Source organism: Brachyhypopomus gauderio, chromosome 6 (genome assembly GCF_052324685.1).
Source record: "Brachyhypopomus gauderio isolate BG-103 chromosome 6, BGAUD_0.2, whole genome shotgun sequence".
Classification (NCBI taxonomy): Eukaryota; Metazoa; Chordata; class Actinopteri; order Gymnotiformes; family Hypopomidae; genus Brachyhypopomus; species Brachyhypopomus gauderio.
Window position 1 is genome coordinate 27,087,328 of NC_135216.1, and position 27,936 is coordinate 27,115,263.

A 27,936-nucleotide genomic window follows, 5' to 3' on the forward strand; every position below is an offset into this window, starting at 1 on the left:
ACACACACACACATACAAACAATGGCATGTTCACCTTCATCTGTGTACGTACATGAACGAACACACACACACACACACACTCACAGTGGTGTCACTGAGCTGGTGCTCTTATCCAGAGTGATTTAACAAAAGTGCTTTGTCATCTACTACGTATTCTAGCCTGTATAGAAGGTCTGAGTCCAAGTTACCGTTGAACTAGGACACTGCTATACGCAAGAATGAATGCTGATACCTAGTCCAGACACACACACACACACACACACACACACACACATGGATGTACACACACACACACACACACACACACACACACATGGATGTACACACACACACACACACACACACACACACACACACACATGGATGTACACACACATACACAATGGCTTGCTGATGTTCATCTGTGTGTGTGTGTGTGTGTGTGTGTGTCAGGTGTGCTTTGACACCAAACCTCGGATCATCAGCAGGAGGTGTAAGGAGGATCCGTCCGTGTGTTCTAACGCTCTCTCCCAACACCCGTTCGACAGACACAAGTCAGTCTTCTCCCAACACCAGAGTGGCCGCTCCACTCTCATCACACTCTTTCCCCCGTCTCTCTCTCTCCCTTATCTCTCTCTCTCTCTCTCTCTCTCTCTGTGTTCATCTCTCCCCTGAAACCCCTGTCTCTCTCTCTGTCTCCGTCTGTCTCTCTCTCTGTCTCCCTCTCTGCACGCAGGTGCCTGGTTCACACGGTAAAGAACAGCAGTACGGGCTGCAGTAAGATCCGTCCCCTGCGGCCGCACTGTCAGTTCGACGTGTGTCGGCGTGAGCTGCGTTACGGCTGTCCGCACGAGGGAAGGTGTTCCTTCGCCCACTCGCTCGTGGAACTCAAGTGCTGGATACTGGAAAAGGACCATGGTACACACACACACACACACACACACACTTACCCTTACACACACGTATGTTTGTGTCACCTTCAAACACACATGTACATATGTTTGAAGGTGACACAAACACCCACAGACATCTGTGTTATGTGTGCATGTTGTGTGTTACTTGGAAGATTGCTAGGAAACAAGCAGCCAGCAGGGGGCAGCATAATCTAAAGCGTCTCCCCCCCCCCCCCCCCCCCCTCTCTCTCACACACCCTCTGTGTGTGCGCGTGCATGTGTGTAGGTGTCAATCATGAGGAGATTGTGCAAGAGTCAAAGAAGCATTGGCACAAACAGAGGGTGAGCTCCGCCTTTAATCCGCACTCACAACCTTCATCTCTGATGCTTTAACACCATAGCACAGCCCTAATGCTCTAATACTGTTCCAAAGGCCATGCCCGTGACCCAAACCAATGGCACCACAGCCAAAGGGGAGGGGGTTGGCAAGGGGGCGGAGCCAAACGGGAAGGCGGGACCGGTCCAGACAGCTGGAGCGGCGAGCGTTTCGGGCCCGGGTCTGCACCTGCTGATGAAGTTTGTGTGCGGCCAGTGCTGCAAGGACGGCCTTGTGAGCGAAGCGGACCGGCTCCAGAAGTACTGCAGTGCCAAGGCGCGACACAGGTGCACACTGCCACGGCACCGCGGCACGGTCCGGGTCAGCACCGCGACCTGATCCTTCCGGGCCTCCCGTTACGACGAACAGCACCTCGGATGTTTTTGCTTTTTGTGCTAGTTTTGCTGTTTCTCGTTCTGTTATCTGTGGATCACTCATTCTGAATGACCACACCGGTTTATTTTACCCTTTTACCACCCCCCTCTCCTCCTCTCTCCCCCACTCCCTCTCTCTCCTCCTCTCTCCCTCTCTCTCTCCTCCTCTCTCTCCCACTCCCTCCCTCTCTAGCTGGACTAAAGAGCACAGGGTACTTTTGGTGAAGTCTCCTCAGAGGGAGAACTGGGTGGCCGTGCGACCTTTGCCCTTCTCCAAGACGTACCCTCCGCACCCGCCGCAGTACGACGTGAGTGCCCTCCCAGCGTTTCCAGCACTGCCCCACAGGTGTCTTCCAGGTGCCCTAAGGGACGTGCCGTTTGTCCCCCTCCAGATCTGTGTGCACATGTTGAAGCAGAAGAAGTGTAACTACATCGGGAACTGCTCCTTCGCCCACAGCCCCGAGGAGAAGGAGCTGTGGACCTACATGAAGAACACGGGCGGTGAGACACCTGCCTCCAATCACATCACACCCTCATTACGTAACACTGCCTCTCAGACACCTGCCTCCAATCACATCACACCCTCATTACGTAACACTGCCTCTCAGACACCTGCCTCCAATCACATCACACCCTCATTACGTAACACTGCCTCTCAGACACCTGCCTCCAATCACATCACACCCTCATTACGTAACACTGCCTCTCAGACACCTGCCTCAAATCACTTTACACCCTCATTACGTAACACTGCCTCTGACACCTGCCTCCAATCACATCACATCCTCATTACGTAACACTGCCTCTCAGACACCTGCCTCCAATCACATCACATCCTCATTACGTAACACTGCCTCTCAGACACCTGCCTCCAATCACATCACACCCTCATTACGTAACACTGCCTCTCAGACACCTGCCTCCAATCACATCACACCCTCATTACGTAACACTGCCTCTCAGACACCTGCCTCCAATCACATCACACCCTCATTACGTAACACTGCCTCTCAGACACCTGCCTCCAATCACATCACACCCTCATTACGTAACACTGCCTCTCAGACACCTGCCTCAAATCACTTTACACCCTCATTACGTAACACTGCCTCTGACACCTGCCTCCAATCACATCACATCCTCATTACGTAACACTGCCTCTCAGACACCTGCCTCCAATCACATCACATCCTCATTACGTAACACTGCCTCTCAGACACCTGCCTCCAATCACATCACACCCTCATTACGTAACACTGCCTCTCAGACACCTGCCTTCAATCACATCACACCCTCATTACGTAACACTGCCTCTGACACCTGCCTCCAATCACATCACACCCTCATTACGTAACACTGCCTCTCAGACACCTGCCTCCAATCACATCACACCGTCATTACGTAACACTGCCTCTCAGACACCTGCCTCCAATCACATCACACCCTCATTACGTAACACTGCCTCTCAGACACCTGCCTCCAATCACATCACACCCTCATTACGTAACACTGCCTCTCAGACACCTGCCTCCAATCACATCACACCGTCATTATGTAACACGAGCCGTGTAACATCTGTCGCTACATCTGGCAGTTTTTTTCTTGCATCTGTAAAATGCTTTTACTTATTACACCATCGGTGTGCTAGAACTGAATTTTAAAGAGGATTCAGCCAATCAGAGGGCTGATCTGCGTTATGTGTTTCGGAGGATTCCATTGGCTAGATTTGCCTCTGTACAATCAACTGAAGCAACATCAAAAGTTGGGGTTTGACCTGCTTGTTTGAGTGCAGTTCCTGATTATGGGTGATTGTGTGTTTTGCAGTGCGGGACTTGCAGCAAGTCTATGATGTGTGGATGACGACCAATCAGACCAAGAGACAGGCGAGCAGCCCTCTGCCCCAGCCAATAGAGGAGAAGCAGATTACCATGCCAACAGACTTTGCTGAACCTATGGTGAATAATCTGTGTGTGTGTGTGTGTGTGTCAGAGAGAGAATGAGAGACTCAGAAATTGCACCACTTTTAGGGACCACCAATTGTTTTGTGTGTGTGTGTGTGTGTGTGTGTGTGTGTGTGTGTGTCAGGACGGCTTCCACTGCCGTCTGTGTGGGAAACACAGCAACAGTGAGCGCCAGTGGCAACGTCACATCTCGTCCGAGCGACACAAGGACCGTGTGCTGAGCGGCGCGGGGGAGGACGAGAGTCTGTCCTGGACACAGCGCTTCCCTGGACGCTACTTCTCCCTCTGCCCCAGGTAGGCGCCCGCCAGCCTGCCCGTGGGTCCCTCTGTGTGTGTGTGTGTGTGTGTCGGTGCTCCGCCCAGTCACAGCACGCTCAGCGTTTTCCCCTTTATTTGTGTTCCCGTGTTTTCCCAGGCTGCCGGATGGCTGTAGCGAGGGCCTGAGCTGTGACCACGCCCACAGCGAGGAGGAGCTACAGGAGTGGCGGGAGAGGCGGGACTTCCTGCGCAGGAGGCTGGACAAAGCTCGTGCTGATATGTTGATTGCACCGAATGACACTGACTTTGGGAAATACAACTTCCTCCTGCATGACTGAACACACACACACACTCACACACACACACACACACCCGTTTTGACTTACATATTGACCCGGCCATGCATGTATTGCCACTGCCACACAAGTTATTCTTATTCCCTTATGACACACATGATTGTCTCATATATATATATATATATATATATATATATATATATATATATATATATATATATATATATATATATAATGATATTTTTGCACATTGTCCCCTTGATCTGAGTCATATGATTCCCAGTGCTGTTCCCCCGTTTGCATCAGCTGCTGCAGGTGGGTAAAGGAGGTGATCCTGTCAGCCTCCGCACAGCTCCACACCCTTGTTGTCATCACACGCCACCACTCACGTGGGGCCCTGACGGGTCACGTGCAGCAGTGCGTCTGGTGCCGGTGTTCTCGTAGACGTCCACCCACCACCCCACTGTCAGCTGAATGATGTCGGGTGAGATGTACGTGGCTTTCACTGCTTGCTTGTTAGTAACAAGCATTCTGTCACCTTTGTCACATGACTTTACATAAGTCATCAATCGGCATGAATGGAGGTGAAAACTTGTTTGTTTTTTTTAAAACAGATACCAAGTTTAATTCGTAAAGGTCACACTGGGAACCAGCAGGTGTTGGTGCTTTAACAACCTTTAACGTTTCAGTACTGCCATTTTTACCCATAATGCATTGCCTGCGTCAGAGTTGTTTACAGGCAGTGTTGGCTTGTGCCAAGACCAGACGTGAAAAGTGCCGTAACACTGCCAGGTGTCGTTGAACCAAGGAGGCGTTTTAGATGTCTTAAGACAGCAAGCTGTCATGCTCAAATTAGATTTTTTTTTACGTTTCTTTTTTTAAGTTGGTTGGTTTAGTGTGCCCACATAGACAGTATGTGTGTCACAGTCAGCTGGCTTGTGTTGCTTAGCTAAAAAAATATATGGGTATAGACCTGTTTTAAAAATTAAAATGGCTAGATTATGGGAAGCTAATAGAAAAGATGACATGTGACTGTATAGCTAAATGAAAATGGACACAGAAAAACTCATCAAGAGCAACATGTTTTGAACAGGTTAAATTTGATGTTTGATTAAATTGCACTTTCAATGAGGATGGGCATTTTCGTGGCAATTATTTTTTAGTCAGAGATTATGATTAATCTGAAGTCAGCAAACCATCTCTTACTGTCTCGTGCATGAAGGTGCTGGATAAATTTGATGTTGGATTAGTCTGTCTTCTGTCTGAAGGTGTTTAAACCTGATGCAAAATTTAAACAAAGAGAAAGATGTTCTGGTTTTTGGGGGGAAATGACTTGGACTGTAAATCCAAGACGCCTTTTAACATTAGTGTCTGTTAGTTGGACTGTGCGTTGGGGCACGTTTGTTGTCGGACATGTTGTGAAGAGACAGGAGAGCACCAGCAACATTGTGTAGAAACTTCAGACAAGCAGGTTGATGTAGTTGCTTTAAGACTGGACATGTACTCTCCGAAACAGCTTAATTTTACTTCATTTTTTAATAAATGGCGCTTGCAGATTTGAACCATAGGATAGCTGATATCTGCTTATCTCTGGAATATTGTGTTGCTTTTTCAAACACTTTGCAATGAAAACTGTACAGCATCTTAATGGATCGTGGAGCAAGGTAGATAATTATCATCAACCACCACCCTCACAACCACCACCATCCTCACCACCACAACCACCACCACCATCTCCACACACACTATCCTCACCACAACCCTCACCACACATACCACCATCACTTCCACCACCCCACAATGCAGTCCCAGAACTGCATGTCATCCATTCTGGCACCCTGCATTAAACACACGGCGTGCCTTCTGTGCTGATCAGTGTGCCTTTCACAGAAGTATTAGCCCCACGCACTCCTAGTGCTGAACCCGAGGACCACTGGAACTACTGTTCCTGCCACATCTATACGGATTGAGACCGACTCAAACGCCTCTGAACGCTCTAGTGATCGTTTGGTGCTTCCCAAACACGCCGACAGTCCCATGGCTGTGTTTGCTAAAGTTGCTCTTGACTTGAAAATGTAAGACGCTGATGCTCCCCTTGTTGCTTGGTGTCCTGAGAACAGACTGAGGGTTTGTGGGTGGAGCTGACCAGTTTCTGTGGGCTCACCACCCACGACTGAGGGTTTGTGGGTGGAGCTGACCAGCGTCTGTGAGCTCACCACCCACGACTGAGGGTTTGTGGGTGGAGCTGACCAGCGTCTGTGGGCTCACCACCCACGACTGAGGGTTTGTGGGTGGAGCTGACCAGCGTCTGTGGGCTCACCACCCACGACTGAGGGTTTGTGGGTGGAGCTGACCAGCGTCTGTGAGCTCACCACCCACGACTGAGGGTTTGTGGGTGGAGCTGACCAGCGTCTGTGGGCTCACCACCCACGACTGAGGGTTTGTGGGTGGAGCTGACCAGCGTCTGTGGGCTCACCACCCACGATGGCGCTGCAAGACAAGCACACCACAGGAGCAGAGAGCGCAGTGCTCAGATTACGGCTTAACTCGGTCCGAACTGCAGCTGACCCAAATCAGCATTGTCTCTTGGGTCAGAACAGGCATGTTGTGTTGGCTGCTGAGGTACAGGGACGGGGCCTGATCGTGGAGGGAGCTCTGGATAATACTGTTTGAGATTAATTATTTGTTGTGATATGCAAAAGTGTGTTATGTCACTATGGCGATGAATCATTGTGTTTATTGAGACATCTGGGTAAAATGTGTAGCTGTCAGTGACTCAGAACTCAGGAGGACACTGAAGTGTTGGGTTAATACACACACATTTGAGGGGGCTGTTTTTGTTCTTGTCTATGTTTATGCAGTTTTTAATTCTATTGATTTATTTCATTACTGTAATGAAAATGTAGGTAAAGAAAATGGTTAATTTACATTTTCACAATTATAAACAGTTAACAGTAGCTGACTATTTTCTTCGTTGGCGATCATATTTGGTGTATGTTGAGATTCCTTGAAATCTTTTTTGGCATCTTGAATTGTTTTAGACATCGTAAACCCACTACCACACTGACCTCTACCACACAGCCCGTCTACAATGTGCTGATGTTCAGAAGAAGTAATTTCCTGGTTATGACTTGAGTGCAGCAGTGTGAAAGGTGGGACTTTTATTTTGTATTTTTAGTTTTGCCCTCTATCGTGTAAATCTGCTTTATGTAAAAGCCAAATGGACCAAATAATACCAATTAAAATGTTTTCTAAAAGGATTAAATGCTCCAGTTTGTTATTATTCGCAACTGTAAAGAGACATGGACTATACAGAATGTTACGTTTATGCAAGTGATTGCTTATCTTGGCAACAAAAAACCACCAGCCTCGTGACCTCTGGTGCCGTGACCCGTGTTGAGGGCGAACGGCCTATTGAAGCGGTGCGTCTGTGGATAACAGTCGCCCGTAACTTGATGCCGTTGTATTCCTTCACCATGACTGGTTCAGGTCGCCGCCTCTTCTGTGCTGGAGTTCGTGTATGAACACCTAAACGCGCCTTTAGAAGCTGCGGTAGCAGAGAATCGCACGGGAGGTTCTAGCCAGCTACACCTCGTTGCCAAGGATCCGTGCGCTTTTTGTCCGCTAGTGCTTATTTGTTTACTGCGTTCACTGCGCTCTGGACACTCTGGTCATCACGTTGCCGCAAATCCTATATTTCTGTTTTGCATCATTTGCACTTTTATTAAACTTCATCGTTCATCTACTCTGCGATTAACCCCACTGCGCCGTCACTTTACACTAAGAACTTTACCACTTCGTACTTTAGTACATACTCGAATTTATACTGAAATGTTTATTTTTATGCTTATTTCTATTATCTGCGGAATATTTATTTTTTGCGCTCTAGATTTGCTGCTGGAATCCCCGAGTTTCTCTTGGGTTTTAATGTTGTGGTCTCTATTTATCTAGCCTATATGCTTTCTTAATTATTGTTTTTTAAATGTGGTTGGTTTTCATTTTGCCATACTACGTTCACACTTCTAGCCTATTTTTAATAGTCCAAGGAACTGCGCCAAATTAAGAAATATTTAGTTAGTCTTAAACTAAATGAGACGTGCCGCACCCCGTTGTCACTAATTATAATAGCATGCAAACTATTGGCTTACCACCTGCACTATTTGAATATTCATGAGGATGAGACCGTCCCACCTGCTAGAATTAACGGCGCTGCCTCGTGACCGAGAGATGCTGAACGTTGCTTTGCCAGTTACAACCTGTATGGTTAATGTACAGATCAAAACGTGTATGTGTGTCACTGAATCCTGGAGTGAGATTTAATTTATTAACTTTGATTTGAATGTTTTCGCTCAGCGGTCTAAGTGACATGCGACAGGTTTACAAAACCTACTTGGACTTTCCCGTCTCTTTTCTTGACTTTGATGATACTGGTAAGAATATTTACTAGTAAAGTTCAGGTTAATGTTAAGATATGATGTTTTATGAATTGTAACTGCGTTCTATTGCAACGTTTATTGACGCACGTCGTAAAGGCGTAGCCTACGTTGCGCAGAAATGTTCAGGAAAGGTGTGCCCAATTTTTTAAATGCTGGGAATATTGTACAATAAAATTAAAAAAATGAAATTTAAAGGCAAAAACAGTTGTTGCGTATTGGGTTCTGAAAGAATAATCATGTGGAGGGCTGCACGTGCCCCGTAAGTCCCTCGCGAGTGCTGAGATTACTGATCCACTTAAAAGTTACTGCGAGGGGGCATGCACGTGACGTATCCTCGTCCCAGGCTCTAAAGATCCCCAATGTGCAGTTTATTATCGTGCGACTTATAGTTTGAGGTCATTCAGGATATTACAATGACTTCATATTTAATGCCTTATGTTTATTTACCTACTGCAGTGGGTCTCTGAATCTCCCCAGCTGGTATTAAACGACCACCTAAAAGTATACCTCGGAGCTAATTATTAAGTCAGATTAGGGGGTTTGATCTACGTTTTGATTTTCTATCGCTGGTGCACATGATTGCATGGAAAAAGAAAAGCATGGGAAAAGCTATGATAATCCACCCGGAAACTCCGGTTAGAACCATAAACGTAATTACAGGATTGTATGTATGCATCTCAAATCAGATGTGGTGTTGTTTTTCAGAAATGAAAAAATATTTGTCACTCATTTAATCATAGCTAGCCAAAACTCCTTTCATTCAGGCCACTCTGAAAACTGATAGCTACTCAAATAATAGGTTCAGGTTCACCAAGGACAATAATAGTGTTGCATGACAGTTCAGGGGAAGTCTTAACATGTGGAATCTGAGCTTATCAGGAAGAATTTGGGCCCTTGTTTCCCAGAAGCCTTGTGGGTTATTATTGCCGTGTGCTAAACCCAGGTCAACTTAAATATCAGTTTATCAGACATGCAGTACCCACAGCCACAGCCTAACTTTACAAAACCACAACATCCATCGTTGTTGTTAGATACTTCATAACTATGTAGTTGTAGTTATTAACTGTTGTTTCATAACTCTGTAGTTGTAGAAGTGTGTTTTGGCAGCCTGTTGGTGCCTGATAAGCTAAAAGATGGCAGTTCTAGACATCAGGTCAGCGACATTCTCCAGGACACCCCAACTCACCGTGCCTTTCAATTCATACTTTTACTGCAGATGCTCGTCTTTTTGACAGGAATGTTTGGTGCCATTCAACTTTTAAGTCGGTCACCGGAAAGTAGCGATGACCAAATTCTTCGTTATATGGTTTACAAGCAGGAGGGCGCGCGTGCTTAGGTAGTGACTTGTGTAGGTGCTGCGCCGTGAAAACGCTTCTCATTACTCTGCATCCACATGGTGACGCCCGATCTAAGTGTTCACAGCACACACTGTTCCTGCACTAATTCACAAAATAGTGGTGGGTCCGTGTGCGAGTTTGAGTACATTTTATATACAAAAGTATATATGCACTTATTTCGAATATTCAGTGCGGTGATAGCAAATCATGGAGACGAGTTGACGAGTGCGTGTCTCCCGCGGCCACCGCGTCGTGCCTCTGACGCCACTCCTCGCGCGCACGGCTGGCCACGCCCATTAGCGGAGCACGTGTTTGGACACGAGCGGTTGGCCAAGCGGTGTTTAAAAATACAGCAACGTGAGGGCACGTAAAAGTATTACGAGCAGAGCCTAAAAACGTTGACACAGTTTTAAATTGATGAAATTATAATTAGGTCCAGATATATTGACTCTAATTTACAATATATATATTAATATAGAATGAAAGAGACTATTTGCTCGCTGTTTGAGTCACAGCATTCACTTAATAGAAGTGAATAGAAGTAATTTCGCTAAAAAATACTACTGGCCAATCTTTGACAATTTACGCGACCAAGATATCATATTTTGTGTTAAACTAGTCATGGAAGATTGCCACTGGCTTCATCGATGCAGAAATAGAATTAGTGAAGAGTTTTATATAAACCGGCTGTGACAGAAACAGTGTCTTATTTTCTGTTGATATTCTGAACATGGGGTGTTCATCCTATAGTATGAAGTTCACCTATGGGCAGGAGAATAAACTCCGTGTGATTTAGGTTGGAGACGCGTTACGATGTTTTCTGGTTAATATTCATGACTTGGGTCAGAACCGACAAATGGGAGCTCACTATGGTCTGGGGAGGCGTGTGGCTCATGAAACATGTAGGATTTGAGCTGAATACCATCGAGCGTGGAGATACGGTGTTTTTACTGGTGCTACCAGTACGTTTCAGGCAGACATAACTAAGGCAAGATCTAGCATATCTGGAGGTGGTCCAGCCTGTACTGGTCACATTAAAGTGTGAGGATGATGTCCGAGCACACGACGCGTACTCTGGCCAGCGCACCCTGCAATGGTCCGCAGAAATCGTTCCCTTTCGTTTTAAAGAAAATAATGGATATCCCACCACCCAACATTCTGGAGGATCGGGACGACGGTGAGGGTTCTGGTTCTGGTCTGATGGTACCCGTTTGATATGTGTAGTTATTGGTGTGGACTACCAGTGCTGAGAATACGCAAACGCGGTTATGCGGAGTTTGGGGATCGGCGAGCCCACCGCAGCTGTAGTCACTGTCTAAAGTTCATTTCTGTCGTGGTCCTCGTAAAGGTCTCTCGGTGGTTCTGTTTCCACCTATAACCGGTCCCTTGTGTACCGTTTGTCAGCCGTTGACACGAAATGAACAGGGCGGTGAAGCTGTGGACAGAACTCGGTGCACTTCCTAGTAGCGCCAGGAGCCGTGCCCAAAAGAACACAAAGTTCTTTGCTGTGTTTTCGTGTTGTGGTTCCTTCTGAATAGTCCGGATATAACCAGTAGCACATCACAACATTAAAACTACACAGTGGTACCAAGCATGGGTTCTGTTTTGATTCCTCACGTCTTCCTACGGTTTGAGAACTGCGCGTGTATCGTTTTGCTGGAGACTCTATCCGAAGTTGCCCCAGTCCGTTCGGCCAGCCCTGGCTTGTCGCAATGTCTTGGTTTTTGTTACTTTGTTGTGCGTCCTCTCTTAATATGTATGGCATAGATATATTTGCTGTTTCATTTGTAGATCTGGATACCAGGTCAGGCGTTTTGTGTGCAATATGTCTTGGTCTGCACGATGTATCGTTTGTTAGTCACTATTGCAATATTGGCCTCCTCAATACGATATAGCAGAAGGCGGTCACATGCACAGGAGCATCACAACGTGCCTTCTGGTGTTATGTGAGGTTCCTATTCATTGATTATTTGTCTTTCACAACCTCATAATTTCTCTGTTGCAGAGATAGAGAAGGAGAAGTTGAACCCTCCTGACGATGGGGAGCCCCGAGGTGATGGTGGTGGTGGTGGTGGTGGGAGTGATGGGTCTGGGGCTACAGGTGGAGTCTCAGCCTCTCTGACCCCCGCCATATGGGAGAAGACCATCCCCTATGATGGGGAGAACTTCCACCTGGAGTACATGGACCTGGACGAGTTCCTCCTGGAAAACAGAATCCCCATTGCTCTGGAGGAGGAGCTACAGAAGAGTCTAGAACAGGAGCGCCTTAGCGATGAGGTTCAGGGGGTTGCCAAGGCTCCAGAGGCCCCCACAGTAGCCCCAGAGGTGCCTGAGGGAAAAGCAAAAGCAAAAGCTGAACATGGGAAAGAGGAAGACAAGGGATGCAAAGATGACAAAGCTGAGCTCCAGGTGATGGAAAATGCTCCAGGTGAGAGGATGTGGGTCGAGATGTTTACACCTGTATGTGACTGTAAACCATAAACACACGTATCTTTGTTGAAAGACCCATACTGTACATTTAAATACACATTTCGAAACCCACAAGTATGTCAGAACCATATGGAACACAGACTTGTACGCACACACACAGATGGTTTTACATCTGTATCCTATATTTTAACAACATGTCAGCCTCCATCTTGGGCTTGCATTTGAAGACATGCCATACATATGTTCAGAAGCTCCCTACACATATACACAGACATGTATCTACACAAGACCTGCAGTTTGGCTAGAGAGGCTCTCAGAAACAGCACAGACGTAGATTGGGCATTTAATGATGTATGGTGATGGGTGGCAGGCATCTTATTACTGATGACATTTCTCATATGAATGCTGTTTAATCTGAATGCTGTTTAGTCTGAATTCTGTCATTTTTAAATTTTGGATCTACATACAATTAAGTGGTTTGATCATTTTAGTTTAATATAGTATGTAGTTTTTCTTTTTGTGGCTATCCAATACCAGCCAATATGGTAGTCAAATTGGCTCATTCTGATTTGTCTTTTTAGAAGACTAAATGTGAACTGATCTCGTAATGCAAACTGTGTAGAGTTATGTTTTTCATGTGGGAAAAATAATAATTTTTTTATTCTTTTGAACGTGTTTTCCCTTCAGCGGCCAAAGTTGACTCAGAACACGTAGCCCCATCACCGATCAACCCAGAGGACATCGAGGTGAACGTGAACTTCCAGCCAGATCCAACAGACCTGGTTCTGTCCAGCATTCCAGGTGGCGAGCTCTTCAACCCACGCAAGCACCGCTTCACAGAAGACGAACTGAAGCCTCAGCCCATGATCAAAAAGGCGAAGAAAGTGTTCGTCCCTGAGGATGCCAAGGTGAGGCCCCGCCCCTGCTGGTGAAGCCCCGCCCCTGCTGGTGAGGCCCCGCCTCTGCTGGTGAAGCCCCGCCTCCCCTATTGGGGCCCCAGCTGTGATGGCAGGTTTCCGCATATTCCCACAGGCTCCTGGATCAGTGGTTTGTCAGGAAGTGTCTTATAGGAACAGTATTGAGTTAGGGGAGTTTTAAGTGGTGCTCCCAGCTTGATCAAAAACAAACTAAAGACCAGATAACTCATTCAGCTTGTGTATTTCTTGAAAATGGCAATAAAGGAGTGGAAATCCTCCACTGTGCAGAGTTGAGTTCCAGCCCTAATCTGCCAGAGCTGGATACGCCTGCTCTAATATTCTAGGATATTCTTAAGCATGAGTTCAGCATGCTGGGCAGGACGCAGTGGGCGTGTTTAGTTTGAATGTGTCAGGACAGCTCAGGGACTTGTGCACTAGCTGGGGTGTAACCGCACACTGTCTCAACACTGAAGTGTGAGGCTTTGTCTCTGTGAAGACAAAGCTGCATAGACACTGTGCCAGTTATGACCTGCTGGCCAATCGGTGAACTGGAGACACCCGATCCATGGACAGTGGAGGATGATCCTGGATCAGTGCTTGGATTCTCTGATGGACCTTCTCAATACAAGGCTTTGTTTGGTTCACACCTCAAGCTCTGTGACCGCTGGCCAATCGGGTGTATAGAAGTGGGAACAGCAACCCAGAACAGCCATAGATGCCTGGCGTGATAGAGCCTGTGGTCTAGGAAACACTGCGTGGCTTCCATATAATGATTTTTTTGGCTGTTTTGCAGAAACTTTCACAGGTTTTTCAAAGAATTTCAGAGGTTTCTGGTTAGTGTAGAAGGCAGAGGGTAAATCAAAGCTATAACCCGATGAAGGAATTCTGGGTAAACATGTATCAGTCATGTTTCATCTGAATCTCAGAGCTGGATTTTAGCTGAACATAACCTGCACGAAAACCCTTCATTAACCATCTAGGTCTGTTGCCTGGGAAACTGCTTCTATATACCATTCCTGAATAAAATAATAATTAAATACAGAATAAAAAAGTGAGATGGGTTGATAGTGACATGGTGGAGCTATATCAACAACATTGATTGTGTTCAACTTTTTTAAACTGTAGAGTGCTGCTTTTCATATGCAGGTAATCAGGTGCATAATTAGATAGCGATTATGTCATAATTATGTAAATTAGCAGACATAGGTAATTAGGTAATCATTTTGTAAACTGCAGATTGAAACACTGCCACTGTCAGAGAGGACAATCTCAAAGACACTGTTGATGAAAAGGGGACTACATTCCACCATAACTGTCCAACCTGGAATCTTCCCCCCATCTTCTCTCTCTCTGTCTATTCCTCCACCATCCGTTTCTTCCTCTGTGTTCCTCTGTTCTCTCTCTCTCTCTCTCTCTCTCTCTCTGTGGCAGGACGATAAGTACTGGTCGAGGAGGAAGAAGAACAACGTGGCGGCGAAGCGTTCCCGGGACGCGCGGCGTCTGAAGGAGAATCAGATCGCCGTGCGCGCCTCCTTCTTGGAGCGAGAGAATGCGGCACTGCGACAGGAAGTGGCTGAACTGCGCAAGGACTGCAACCGCTGCAAGAAGATCGTGGCCCTGTACGAGACCCGCTACGGGCCCCTGTAGAGGACACACTTCAACAAGACACGCCAGATTAACACGGAACAAATCCAGCAAACTCCCAACTATTCACACGGTTCCAGATTACAGTGGACGGGGGATTGTGGGTAAATGGGGTGTGGGACGGCCACGGTGACGTGCAGAGCGGCTTGCTCCGATTCACGCGTGCGGTTCAGATGTTTGGTTTTTATCACAAGTTGAACGCACCAGGTTCAAATACAGTAAAACAAAAGAGAAATACAACAACAAAACAAAGACAGGAACACACACAAAGCAGTGACCCTGCGACCGAGTTCCAGAGGCCGTTCTGGAGACTCGACTGGACCCAGCAAAACCGGACAAAGCAGGAAACATCCAGTCCAAACTCATACAGAACATTGTCACGGAGACAGAGTTACAAGACCACACACAGAGCCAAAGCATGAAGCCCTCCTAATACTAATGACCCCCTCCTCACCTTTCACCTTCCCCTAATCTTGGAGCACGAGCAGTTGACCCACTCTCTGTCCACTCTAGCGAAGGCACGTACAACAGCTTGGCCGTCAGCGGCACAGGAAAAGGCAGGATTGTTGATTTATTCGCGGCGAGTGAGAGGGAGGCCGTCCAGCCAGCTGCCGTGTGAAGCTGGAGGCGGGAGCAGACACCTGTCCGTCATGAGTCGAAGGACGAAGGACAGAAAGGGGTGGAGTTTGGAACAGCCACGCCCACAGCACCTGTGACCTCCAACTTCTTTTCTAGCTCCTGTGTTTGTGAGAAATGCATGTTGTCCAGTGTGTGTGTGTGTGTGTGTGTGTCGATCTTCTCCCAAGTTTGCACTCAGTATAATGTGTTTGTTTGTGTACTGTGCGATTAGCAGTAAACGTCTAGTTTTTGTTTTTTTTAGTTGGTTTTCTCCGCACAGATCAAAGCATGACTCACAGTCCTGAAGCAATGATGTATGTCCTGTGCCATACAAACCCCACCACTCCTTCCGTGACTGGTGAGGGGGCCACGGCCCACGGTGGTGGAGGGGGGCGCTGACTGTTATTCTTCCCAAGGTCTGTGGGCTACGGCCCACACACTCGCATCTCTATCAGCACATGCGCTTACAGTACATCAGGGATCTCCAAACTCTGGACGCCGAAGTCCACCAGACGTTTCGGTCTGCATCGAACATAATGTGACTTTATGGCTTTTGATTCCTTCAAGGGAAAGGCTAGACTAGAGCGTTTGTAACGAGAAGGTGGTTATTATGGTTCTTCCTGGAGTTCGTGGTCCTCGGCTCGATGCCCGTGGGCTGGGCGGGGCTGGATGGAGTTGGGCGGGGCCTGGGCGGGGTCAGAGACGGCAGCCCTGCTCTGCATTACCGCAGTGCTGCTGGCCTGATCTTCAGTGCTCATGGAGCAGCCAATGGCCTCCAACTCCGCCTCTGTACATATGCCCGTTTCTGCCCCCACATCTCCGTTCCTACGGTCCGTCATCTTCTCTGTTGTGATGATTTCTAACTGTTTGTTCTTCTCACTGTTAACAGTGACCAGTGATTCTGTCCTACTGAACTGCATCTTGATAGTGATGTGTGCTCCAGTATTTTAAAATAAAATATATGTAACTATATATAGAGATCAAATATTTGTTTTTAAAAAAGAGTTACTGTGCAGGGATTAGTAAGCAAAAATTGGTTTTCCGGTCAGTTGTTGAACAGTGGTCTGGAAGTTTTTTATATATTTTTTTGGTTTTGTCTGAGCTTTTCAAACCAGGGCAATACACCACCATTATTTTTTACCTTCTTTCATGCCTGTATTTTGAAATACTATTGACAGGGTTTTCCTAATGGGAAATAATGCAGCGTCCCTACAGGGGGCGCTGTGTGGATACACAGACGGCTCAGCTCAACTTTGCAGATGAGGGAGTGAATGTTCGAGCAATAACATGGTGGTTTTTAAAAATCATTGCTTAATTAAGGATAATTTGACATTTCTACACAGAACAGGCAAAACAGATTTCAGAGTATGATTTCAGATATTACCCAGCACAGGTGAAATGTTTCAAACATCAAATATTTTTCCTTGTAAATTTAAACGATATTTAAAGTTAACAGAAAGGACCATTAAGCTTTCAGGCAAAGTGTTTGTGTTGCTTTGGCTTTTGAAAGACACAAAATATAAATGTCTTTGGAAACACAAAAAAAGCACAAAGTGTACTTAAAATCTCACAGCGTATAAAACAGGAAACTTTTTAAGAGTTGACTGTGTTGATACATCAGTTTGTCCGTAAAACGTGATTCTGATGTAGAGTTCTGGATAAAGAAGACGACGGTAGTCTCCTGTGCTGAAGTATAATGGTGTCGTGTGATGACCACACTGCCCACTGCACACAGTGTGCATCACAGGCTTCATGTTCATCTCCAAGTCTAGTTGTGGAATTACAACTCCACCACTGCGCTTGTGAGCACAGCGGGCGTTGTGGCAGTGGTAGCAGCCTTTAGATGGTTTCACCGCTGAAAGCAAAACATTGTTTGTTCATGGCACCGTTTTTAGAGCACAGATCAGCATGTCTTCTATGAGACCTTCACCAACTCATTAACCTCTACTCCTGAGTCCAGAGTTTAATATAGCTGAATATTTTTTTGCGTTTTATTCATACATGTCAATTCTGACATCAAAGATGTAGACATAATGAATGAGTTATTAAGGTTTTGTTTGTTTTTGGAGTATGTTGTGTAATATGCGGCTGTCAGACCCTTTTGTTTTGATTTGAGTTGGTGATTTGTGTTGATAATCATAATGCAGGCAAAGGACCACTCTGGACGTATACCTGAAAATGACGAAGAAAGCATTTCCTATACTTAACTATGGATATGTAGCACTCAGAGGGTTGTTTTCTAAATGCATTGTTTTAGCCAAAAAATATTCCTGTTTTAAAGAAACATACACCTTCTTTTTTAAAGTGACTGTTTTTTATGCGTTTGGTGCATTTTAAAAATGTTTTCAGTAGACTTTGTTTATGTATAAAGACGTGTTTGTTTTTTCCCATTTAGTCAGAGGTATTGTGCAAAGCAACATGTCCTAAATGTGTCCTGTATAATAAAGTGGAACTTTAAATTCATTGACCTTTCCTGAAGTCATTGCTCTCCTGCTTTGTGATTGGCTCCTTGCTGAAGTCATTGCTCTCCTGCTTTGTGATTGGCTTCTGCTGCTGCCGACATCAGACTCCTAGACAGCTTTCACGGCCTGTGGGGCAAAATCCCACACATTCACATGCACACGCCCATATGGTAAAGCATGTTGGCGCTCTGGTGCTGTTATCTATACAGTGCATAAACAAGGTTATTTCCTCCTGTTGAGTCAGCCAGCACTGTGGATATCAATGCTATGGTCTTCAATTCTAAATTTAACATTAACATGATCACTATTACAGCATGTGATTCATATGGGGATGGTGCACACAAGCCTTCGCACATTTCTGCACAAACACCCCTCTCACACACACACACACACACAGTGCATGCAAAGAGGGTTCACTTCTGAGTTCCAGGTCGTCGTGTTTGTGTTTTATTAGTATTCTAGAGGAATGAGAGGGGTTACGTAAACAACCTTAGCCAAATGAAAACAATGTTACATCACGTCTGCGTTTCGGTGGGGTGGGGGGTGACGGAGGTGAGGAAGATGAACAGGAGGAGAGTGGTTGAGTGAGAAGAGGGTGGAGGGAAACGGAGGAGCTAAGAAGCGAACGGGGTGGAGAAGGCAGGTGGAGATATGGGGCTAGTGGAGATTAGCGGGAGATGGTGGTGGGACCAGGGAGGGGCTGAAACATGAGGGGAACGTGCAGGGCATGAAAGTTAAGAAGAAAGAGAAGGATGATGTCAGTGTGAGAGAGAGAGAGACAAAGACAGAACGGGTTTCAGTGAGGGAGGGACGGAGTTGGACCACAGGCGAGGACTGGAGAGAGACGACGATGGAGGAGTGACTGATACACAGCACAGCAGTGTGCTGCAGCGTGAGAGACAGGACAGAGACACGGGGAGAAAGGAGGAGAGGGCAGACGCAGAGAGACTGATGGGTATAGGACATGAGGAGGCGCAAAGGAGGAGGTGAAGGACAAAGCCAAGCATGTATGCACCACACACACACACACACACACACACAGGCCACGTGCCGTAGGGAGCGCATGCTCGCACAAACATCTCCACACTTGCAGTACATCCCTGTTGCCTTTAGTGTGCAAACTCATTATGGGTTTCATGTGTTTCATTAACAAGGAGCAAGTAGTGAATGTTTTTGTCGCTCAAAAATACCCAGAGAAGACGTTTGGCCAGGGGTCAGTGTGCCCTGTACACCCAACAGCCAGGGATACCCCATCCAGGGAGAGAAGGCTCCTGTAGGCAAAGCACTGGACACAAATGTCCTGCATAAACGTAAATGTGATACCATGGGGAAAAAGCACAGGGTATTTATGCAAGTATATAATCAAATGAGTCTTATTGAATTTGTGCAGTGACTTTGAACTAATGGTGCCTGCGTGTTGTCTTCAGTTAACACTGATTAACCAAGTGACTGATTAACTACAGCCATAATTGGATTAAAAGAATACTTCGATCGCACTACTAAGGATGTTAATAAAGGGTGAAACTGCTTCAGGACTCACTAGAACAGCATGTGATTCAACTGCAGCACAAATGACAAACAGTCTTTCAGTAATAGTGTTATATTAATCAAACTGCAACCATGAGGCCGGACACACCATTTATTTCTCATGCTTTCTTTTGTCAATCTAGATTTTATTACAAACTTTAAAAAAAAGAGTCAGTGAGATACAGTAAGAAACACCTGTAGTAAGCCCCCTGCTAGGGGCGAGCTCACAAGAAGGATTGTTGCATTTCAGTGGATCAGTACATACATCTAGAAGGTGGAGCAGTCCCATAGAAAAGCATCATATACAGACAAAACTGAAATCACAAGACTAATACAATACATCTGTCTCATTTATATTCATGTATGCATCAATGATAAACTTCGCATATAAAATCACTTTTTTAAAATTTTATTTCAACAAAGATATTTCAAAGTGCAGGAGGTTATAAGCAAAAGACATTTCGCTTATAAAACTCTTTCTGCCTCTTAAGCTTGCTCTGTTGCCGCTCAGAGTCACGTGATAATGGTGGACCGTCTGAAATTCCCCCTAGATCTGTTTTCAAACCTGATTTTGTGTGTTCCTGGTGATACTGGTGAATAAAATGGAACAAAGTAAATGAAACAAGAAACAGACGGCGCATTTATGAAAACCGAAGCGTCAAGGCAGAACCTACTGGGCAGAATTGTTCAACCCGCCAAATACTTCTCACCACCTCCATCTCCTCAAGAACATCTTGGAACACCACATGCAGCCACTATTCTTTCCCTCGTTGTGCTTTAAGCATCGCTGTGTTTCTAAACTCACCTCAAGTCCAGGAGTGTTACAACAATCAGCTACTCAGTAAAACAGACACTAGAAAGAAAAAAAAAATGCTCGACCAAGCAATGCAAAGACTGCTGTTAATTTTCACTTATGAAGATAAGGACATGCATACTCATTTGCATGTATTGCATTTATGTAATGCATTTATTACCATTAGCATCTAATGCATATTTATAACCATATTAGCATTTTGGGGCTGACTATGCTTTTAAATGAGCCTGACATTATACAGTACTTATCTCGTAACATTTTCCACACTACCCGATTGAACAGCAGTTAAAGGGAGCTGTGAGACCAAGCTGATTCAGGAACAGTACAATCAAGCTATGTGAAAAACACCCAAAGTTTGAGGGTCTGTATTGTACCATATTCCATGTAAAAAGCTGGTGAAAGCTGCATAAATGTGATAGGGGGTGTTAGGACAGTACGCCACTCTTACAAAGTCCATGATCGCTAAACCAAGGAGGAAAAGAAAACATTTTCCCCCCACAATTTTCATAAACACTTGAAAAATGTTACATAAATTCCAAGACATTTAATAAATGTGCATAACCCTCCACACGTCCACCGATTCCACACCCCGACACCATAATCGGTGGACACCGACTAGAACGTCCCCGGCAGGCATTCAAGCAATCCTTTCCCTGGACATGCGTGTTCCCCACATCCCGACATCATTCTACGTTACAGGACGTTAAGGCAAATCGAGTAGCTTCCTAGAGACACACACACACACGGTGATGCCCTGCTTTCTACAGCAGAGGGCAGACGCCTGGCTTTGTGGAGGTCAGGTGAAAAGACCCAGGTGAGAGCATGAAACTTCATTGACTTTTGCTTCCAGATAAACACATGTGAAGGATCAGCAGGTCCGAGGCGGTGCTGAGAACCATATGGTACTTCTCCCAGTCCTCCCACAACCTCCCAGTATGGCATTCACTCAAGATGGCCAACTGTTTCTAGCTTATGCAACATTAGGAAATGCTAAAACAGGAGGCCATAACGGGTAGAAATGCAACTTGCATTCTAAAATGTAAATATTTAATTGTAGTAACTAGAGTTTGGCTGCCTTAAACAGGCAGCATGGGAACAAGTGGATACAATGACCAGGAGATAAGCCAGAAAGTATTTGGTTAGAGTTGAAACTGCCAAGACCCATTCAACGAATCGCTTGGTAATGGAGGAGTTGCAGAACGTATTCTGTAGATGTCGGCTGCTAAAGGGAACGTTTGAGATTGCTTTAATGCACACTCGGGCTGTTCAAAACATTCAGACTGCTCTTATGAACATGGGCACAAAAAGTGGTGTGAATAATCCTTCTAATCCAGCATTCAATCCTAACCTTCCCAGAACACCACGCTAGACCAACTACTCATGAGGTAAAAAACATCTAAACAGGTACAACACATTCAATACTTTGTTAAACACATTTTATTTGTTTCAGCTTGCATATATATATCTATATATATTCATTATAGTTATTTCTGAAAAAATAACCTCAGCACATAAGAAACTAAATAAAGGATATCTTAACATAAGAAATATATACATATCGTATATAGATCTTTTACAAAGGTCATAGATTCTCTTTTTGAAAAAACACTGGAAAAAAAAAATAGAAAAATCGTAAATAAATTACAAACAAATGTAAAAATACACCCAGTTTCACCCGGTCACAACAACGACAGAAATCTCTCATCCAAAAGGAAACGCAATGGAGATGAAGAAAAACTGAAGTCACCATGGGATAACATGTAAAGGGGTCACACGTTAGCGCGGGTCGTGTAGCGAACGCTTACAGACGTCGACAAAAACAGCAGGAGACACATTCAGTCTGACCAACAAAAACAGCCATCGTTAATAGTCCTTACACTGCACATGTTCATCACTGCGCACGGAAATGTTTGCTATTAAAAGGTAGAAAGGACACTAGAACAGAAATGGCAGCGCCCTTTCTGACTGAGGCATTGTGGGAACTTGAGTTCCCAATGGGGTAAAGTGCTGAAATACTGGAGGGGGACGGAACGTAGGCATGGACACTGTCATTATAAAGGGGGCAAGCGAATGTTGCCCAGGCATTAGAAAAATGCTGTGGGTGATTAAACTGCGTTTCCCAGAAAATCAAGGCATGCTTGGTCCCTGCTATGCGACCAGGTCACTCTGCTGTATCCAAGACATCAACACCGACTCCCAAAAGCACAAGCCGCAGGCTCATGGCCCCCTTTGTAGAAGTCAAATCCAGGCCAAGTCACCTAGCAACTGCACACGGACCTCCGGATCCTGTAGGATGCCTCCAAGCTTAGGCAAAACGAGTGCTGTGGACTGCAGCACCAACTTCAGCTAGTCAGATGATGGCAAGGTTATAGTCACCCACACGCACATTAAGCCATTTATCACACATCCTTCTGCTCTACCGCATCCCACCCAGTGCAGCAACACCCTCTCTCCTTCACGCACTGCCGACAGACACTGCGGGTGCACGACCACAGTGCCACAAACGACCAGCCCGATTAACAGTCATCTAATCCGTCCCTTGTACCAAGGTGCAGCCCTCTCTTTAAGTGTTTATGGCTTCATAATATGAAGACACCAGTCTTCCTAAACAGCTTCACAGTCCTTAAGCACTGCCATAAGGCTCTTTACACAGTCACATTGAGTCCCATGAGAGAGCTAGCCTGAACATAATACCCATCTTCACAACATGGGGGGGGGGGGTGTATGTATGTGTGCGTTTACAGCCCTGGCTCAATACTCGTACACCGCAGAAAAGACAGCAAGACCGTTGTGTTGTCGCAACGTCAAACTGACAAACCCACGACTGTGGTGAGCAGGCTCTGGCTAGCCAGCTTAGCTAGATTCCAACCTCCACGTTCCAGAACCTTCCAGTCGACTGCAAGCCCTCCAACTCAAATTATTCATCACAAATGGTCCATTCTAGAGTGACCCATCAGAATGTCAACTGTATTCACAGCATGAAGGGGCCACGTTGGAGTGAACACACAAGCTTAACCAGACTACGGACATATACCTGGATAAATCGACACCTCGATCAAAGTGACATTTTCATCATGACAACATTCAATTCAAACGTCTGTGCAGCAGGAGCCTGAATGCTCCCAACATTTAGGAGGGAAAAAAAAAAAAAAAGTTAATTTACTTCCAAAAACGAATGAAAAAGCAATGGGAAAATTAGGACAATCACAGTCAATATAAATGTGGTTTAAGTAGTCATAATACCATCTTAACTTCTTTAATTAGTAATAACTGGTGAAAACAAGTTCATGAAAGATAGTGTTTCAGTATTAGTGTCTACCATTCCAGAGCTTTCTGAAGATTCAGTTGGCCAACACCACTGGCTGGAAGGCTTGGCTGGAGTACTGCAGGTTGTATCCACCCATGCCATCCACGAACGGGGGTTTCTCCATGAAGGAAATCCCACTGTTGCCGCCAATGACGCTCACGGCTTGGCCCGGTGGTGGGCTGGAGAATGGATCGAAGGTTGCATGGCTGTGGGCGGTGTGTGGAGGTGGAGCCTGGAACGGGGTGAGGGGAGGGGCCTCGGCATCAAAGTAGAGCGGCCCTTGGGAAGCAGGGTAGACAAACTCTTTGGCATCGGGGGACAGCTGGCTGGAGACTTGGCCAGCCAGAGAGTGCATGGAGAGAGAAACGGGCTTGTGCTTGACCAGCCCAGGGGGAGATATGGTGGTGGGAGAGCGGCTTAGCATTCTCTGCTGAGGGGCCCCAACACCGCTGGACCCAGCCACCACCCCGGGGCCACACTTCTTCATCTTGGTGGACCCGAATTTGGTGGCTGCAAAGCTAGCTGTGGTGAAAGTGATTTGCTGTGGGGCGGGGCGGGGGGTGGGCGGGGCGGCTGGGTGAGGATACGGCAGGCCCGCGCTGGGTGGAGAAGGGGAGGAGGCATTGGAGGAGTGCACAGCAGGGTTGGTTGGAGTACTGGGGCCTGCGTAGTTGAACAGACCCTGGCAGAGTGGCGTAGGTGAACTAGCAAGGGATGGGAGCACGACGGGCGACACCTGGCCACCAATGGGCACAAACACCTGAGCATCAGGGTTGAAACCCAAACTCTTGCCTTCATCTAGATCCACATCTTTGCTAAGCCCAACACCCTCCGGGGGTCCAACCTCTCCCCCTATACCTGGCGGATCCTCCATGTACAGGACCTTAACCGCACCTTTCTCCCCAATCTGATAGGACACTTCATAAGGGTCGATCCAAATGCTGAGCTCAGGAGGGACATTTGCGCGAACCTCCTCCGTGTCCAAGCCGCTCCTCCTGGCTGCGAGATCTACCACAGGGTCCCTAGGGACTCCAAGGTGCAGGCAACGGAAGGCGGAACCACGCAGAGGAGCCTCGGGGTACCAGTGCCCTTCAAAACGCGACACCAGGATGCGCTCCAGCTCCTCGCCGAAAAGATCCGCCCGTCTCCGCGGAAGCTTGTTGTACAAGTAGGACACTATGAAGTTCAACGCAACCTTTACCTCCAAGTGCATGGCCAAAGAGAGAGCACCAGGTCAGGTCTGGGTGAGGATGCTAGCGTCCTGTATCCCTCCAGCAGGAGCAGCTCTACAATGGCCTCCACATGTCCTGCCAAGGCTGCAGAGAGAGGAGAAAGATTTGGTCCTTGTGGGTATGGAGGAGTGGGCAGCTCAACAAATGACACTTCTGCTTCTCGCTGTGTGGGGAGACGATGTGTGTGGGAAGACCACAGACCACAGGAAGTGCAGTCTCTCCAAATGGGTCTGATCTACTACTCCACAACTGGTTTACTAAGTGTCTGGTTGTCACTCTTCAATCCCTCTAGAAAGAGCACAAGAAAAGAAATTCAACTTCCATTGATCAAACATTAGGGATATCAAAAAGACCATGAGCAGAGGGCGTGTCTCAGCACATGCTCCGCCCTGCGGCAACAACGCCCGCCCAACTCTAATCCCACACGTGTTCTTTCCTGCAGCAGCCAAAGAAGTCAGAACTACACGGGCAGCGAGGGGTGAGAGCTAGAAAAGCAAGGTAATGAAGACAGGATTAAAAATCAATATGCTTGGCAATAAAGTAAAAACGGACACAATCAGTCCCGAGACGGTCCAAGAAAAAGCACCAGGCAGACACAGCTTTCCCAGTTTTTTAAAGGGTTATATCAGGTCTCCATGTAGGAATATGAAATTGATTACAGTAGAGTCAGTAACCACTAATACAATGCCAAATTGTGTATTAAGTTAAATGTATTTGAGAGTTAAAACTAATGGCCTAACAGGGCATTTATGTTCGAGTAAAATGGCTGATTCGCAGAGACACCATATGGAACTACAATTCCCTCAATGCACCGCTTTTGACGTCATATTCACGCGTGCCCGCCTCCAAGCCACCAAAACAGATCAGCAAACTCGGCTAGCTGGCTAATGTCCTTAAACCCGCATTTAATACGCCTTTACAAATCACATGTGTATATTCGACGTGGCGCTAATTACTTAGCAATGTGTTACTGGTTTCCGACTTCCTGTGGTCTAATCTAAATAAAGAGCACAGATAAACAGCCAAACCGAGAGGCTCGACTGCTAGCCGGCTATGCTAGCTAATGAGCACGCCAGCCAAATGCTGCAGGTTGATGTGTGTAAACACCTCGTGCGTCGTGGAGCAGTTAATCGTGTTTTAATCGCACCTAGCAGGCGAATATTCGTACATGCAATGCAAACAACGGCATGAAAGTCGTCGTCTTGATTTAAACCATTAGCCATTCACGGTGGCTCACCAACAAGAAGTTGTGGTCGTTTACCGATGCAGTTAGATATATTAATAGGCCTAAAACTGGGAATTTATTATTATTGTAATGTAAAGCTTTTTATTAAAAAAAAAACGATACGGATAGTGGCTAGCAGTAATGGCTTCAGGGCTGTTCAAAATTCACTTTATGCATTCAATGTCACTCAATGTCACACAGTGAGTAATTAAAACGACAATAAAGGCAAAAGATGACCTGTGAGGCTAATGCAGAAGTTTGTAAATGGAGAAACTGGTCATGACTTTACAACCAACTTCACCTTTCAGCGACGCCGTTTGTACATTCGCTCCAGAGCTTTGACCCATGATTTATAGTTTTAATTTATACACACACATGTACACTGTTCCATGATCTAAATGAATATTAGTGGGAAACACGCCTCGGTGAGTGGGCGCCCCGTGGTCTTACTCTAGATGTGGTGTTTTGTTTACAGGATTGTCCATCTGGAAGGAACACACACTGAGCACAAGGCGTAGAAAGACAGTACAGGCGAGGGACGCATTATCAATACTGCCTGAAACCACAAGCAAACTATAGTCACATCATTTCTTTTAATTCCCCACTGTATTTGCGGGATATCAGAGGGTCTCTAACCAGCGAGGCTCTGGAGCAAACGAGGGCCAGTTTACCGTTTTAAAAACACGGTGGCCTTGGAAGAATACATTAGAACATCCAGGTGGTGTATGGACATAGGGACTGATTGGAGAAAACTGTTGGATTCAATACGGGCAATAAACTGTAAAGCTACATTTAACAGTCCGACCAAGGAACGCCATGATGTCTTAACTTGGCAGATGTTGCCTACTTAGCTAGGGATGGTTAAAATCTATCTACAGTAGTAGCTTGAGACGTTTAGCTCAGAAAATGTATGACTATGACTTGTACTCATGTCAAAGAATGACACCCACTATAAAACAGGAAAATAAACGAGCCCAAAGCAGGCCAGAACTGTTTCACTCGCCAGAAAAGCCAGATATTTAAATATGAACATAATTCACTACCGAGTTGAGGTGGCACTAAGTACACATTATCTTGTAAAATGGACGACAGTGCTCTTTTATCATTCAATATTAAACCCAACAACCCGAACAGGCGAAAATAACGTTTCTTATGTGACGAAAATTAACAACCAAATACCTTTAGGGAGGATGTAAAAACATATTTGGATCTACATAAATTACGAGAGCGGATAATACTTACAGCCAGCATCTGTTATTAGCCCACGCAAATAATTCCTATGTGCGAAACATGAATTGTGTAGATTGGCGCTAGACAGCGTCGTTTGACTAACATACAGTGCAAAATGCACTAAGTATCAAGCAATGAAAATGTATATTTGTTGATTGACCAACTGATTCCCATACTATTCATACACCGTTGAGCAGCCTAAGGAAACTTTACTGTTTGACAACCTCGCGCATTTATATGGAACACGTTCACCCACACCCCCTGATTGTGACGTGACACCAAGCCGGAACTTCTTTCTACACATTATAGTAATTAAGTCATCAGAGATAACTGTGCGTGGTCTGTTGTAACTGAGTCCCATGTGTGTTATTGTGTTTGTACTTACGAATGGTTATAAGGAAAACAAACGCTAATAGTGCCAGGGTTATTTGAGGGCAATTTGACCGATACATTTATTTCATGCCTTGTTGGTATTTTTAAACATTTCTCTTGTTCTATTTTCAATTCTTACAAACGATCTGATGCCGGTACACATCTTAAATAAATGGTCAGTAATTTGCTCACTACTTTATTTGGCGAACGGATATTTCTATAAGAGTGGCTGTGCTGAGTAATGCTAA

General features: G+C 45.9%; 3 protein-coding genes across 9 annotated transcripts in view; 2 read left to right on the forward strand and 1 right to left on the reverse strand.

Moving 5' to 3' along the window:
* The window catches only part of zc3h7ba (zinc finger CCCH-type containing 7Ba), a 13,996-nt gene extending 9,687 nt beyond the window's left edge, over nt 1–4,309 (forward strand). For all 3 annotated transcript variants that reach the window (XM_077010196.1, XM_077010195.1, XM_077010197.1), the window contains exons 15-23: nt 433–533; nt 716–897; nt 1,159–1,214; nt 1,306–1,535; nt 1,816–1,930; nt 2,015–2,123; nt 3,447–3,577; nt 3,708–3,877; nt 3,999–4,309. In XM_077010196.1, coding sequence (XP_076866311.1) covers nt 433–533; nt 716–897; nt 1,159–1,214; nt 1,306–1,535; nt 1,816–1,930; nt 2,015–2,123; nt 3,447–3,577; nt 3,708–3,877; nt 3,999–4,179 — 1,275 coding nt within the window. In that variant the 3' untranslated portion in view covers nt 4,180–4,309. The remainder of the gene's footprint in view (nt 1–432; nt 534–715; nt 898–1,158; nt 1,215–1,305; nt 1,536–1,815; nt 1,931–2,014; nt 2,124–3,446; nt 3,578–3,707; nt 3,878–3,998) is intronic.
* Nucleotides 4,310–4,420: 111 nt separating this feature from the next.
* Nucleotides 4,421–17,982, forward strand: tefb (TEF transcription factor, PAR bZIP family member b). 3 transcript variants are annotated; one of them, XM_077010201.1, is made up of 4 exons: nt 4,421–4,621; nt 11,916–12,338; nt 13,028–13,248; nt 14,689–17,982. In XM_077010201.1, exons 1-4 carry the CDS (start codon nt 4,612–4,614, stop codon nt 14,902–14,904), a joined length of 870 nt encoding a protein of 289 aa, XP_076866316.1. In that variant the 5' UTR covers nt 4,421–4,611; the 3' UTR covers nt 14,905–17,982. The 3 variants fall into 3 exon arrangements, with proteins under 3 accessions (XP_076866316.1, XP_076866315.1, XP_076866314.1); XM_077010200.1 differs by lacking the exon at nt 4,421–4,621 and adding an exon at nt 8,370–8,567; XM_077010199.1 differs by lacking the exon at nt 4,421–4,621 and adding an exon at nt 10,803–11,087.
* Nucleotides 17,983–20,092: 2,110 nt separating this feature from the next.
* tob2 (transducer of ERBB2, 2) lies at nt 20,093–27,548 on the reverse strand. Of its 3 annotated transcripts, XM_077010203.1 has the most exons (3): nt 27,329–27,548; nt 25,063–25,149; nt 20,093–24,945 (listed from the first exon to the last, which is right to left on the reverse strand). In XM_077010203.1, exon 3 carries the CDS (start codon nt 24,840–24,842, stop codon nt 23,664–23,666), a length of 1,179 nt encoding a protein of 392 aa, XP_076866318.1. In that variant the 5' UTR covers nt 24,843–24,945; nt 25,063–25,149; nt 27,329–27,548; the 3' UTR covers nt 20,093–23,663. The 3 variants fall into 3 exon arrangements, with proteins under 3 accessions (XP_076866318.1, XP_076866319.1, XP_076866317.1); XM_077010204.1 differs by lacking the exon at nt 25,063–25,149; XM_077010202.1 differs by having other exon boundaries at nt 20,093–25,149.
* Nucleotides 27,549–27,936: the final 388 nt, after the last annotated feature.

Bases quoted from the DNA above. Each gene is read 5' to 3' on its own strand.
- tefb (XM_077010199.1), top strand. From the start codon at position 10,958: ATGATGTCCGAGCACACGACGCGTACTCTGGCCAGCGCACCCTGCAAT. The intron at 11,088-11,915 runs GTGAGGGTTCTG...TCTCTGTTGCAG, and splicing joins TCTGGAGGATCGGGACGACG to AGATAGAGAAGGAGAAGTTG. The intron at 13,249-14,688 runs GTGAGGCCCCGC...TCTCTGTGGCAG, and splicing joins TCGTCCCTGAGGATGCCAAG to GACGATAAGTACTGGTCGAG.
- tob2 (XM_077010204.1), bottom strand. From the start codon at position 24,842: ATGCACTTGGAGGTAAAGGTTGCGTTGAACTTCATAGTGTCCTACTTG.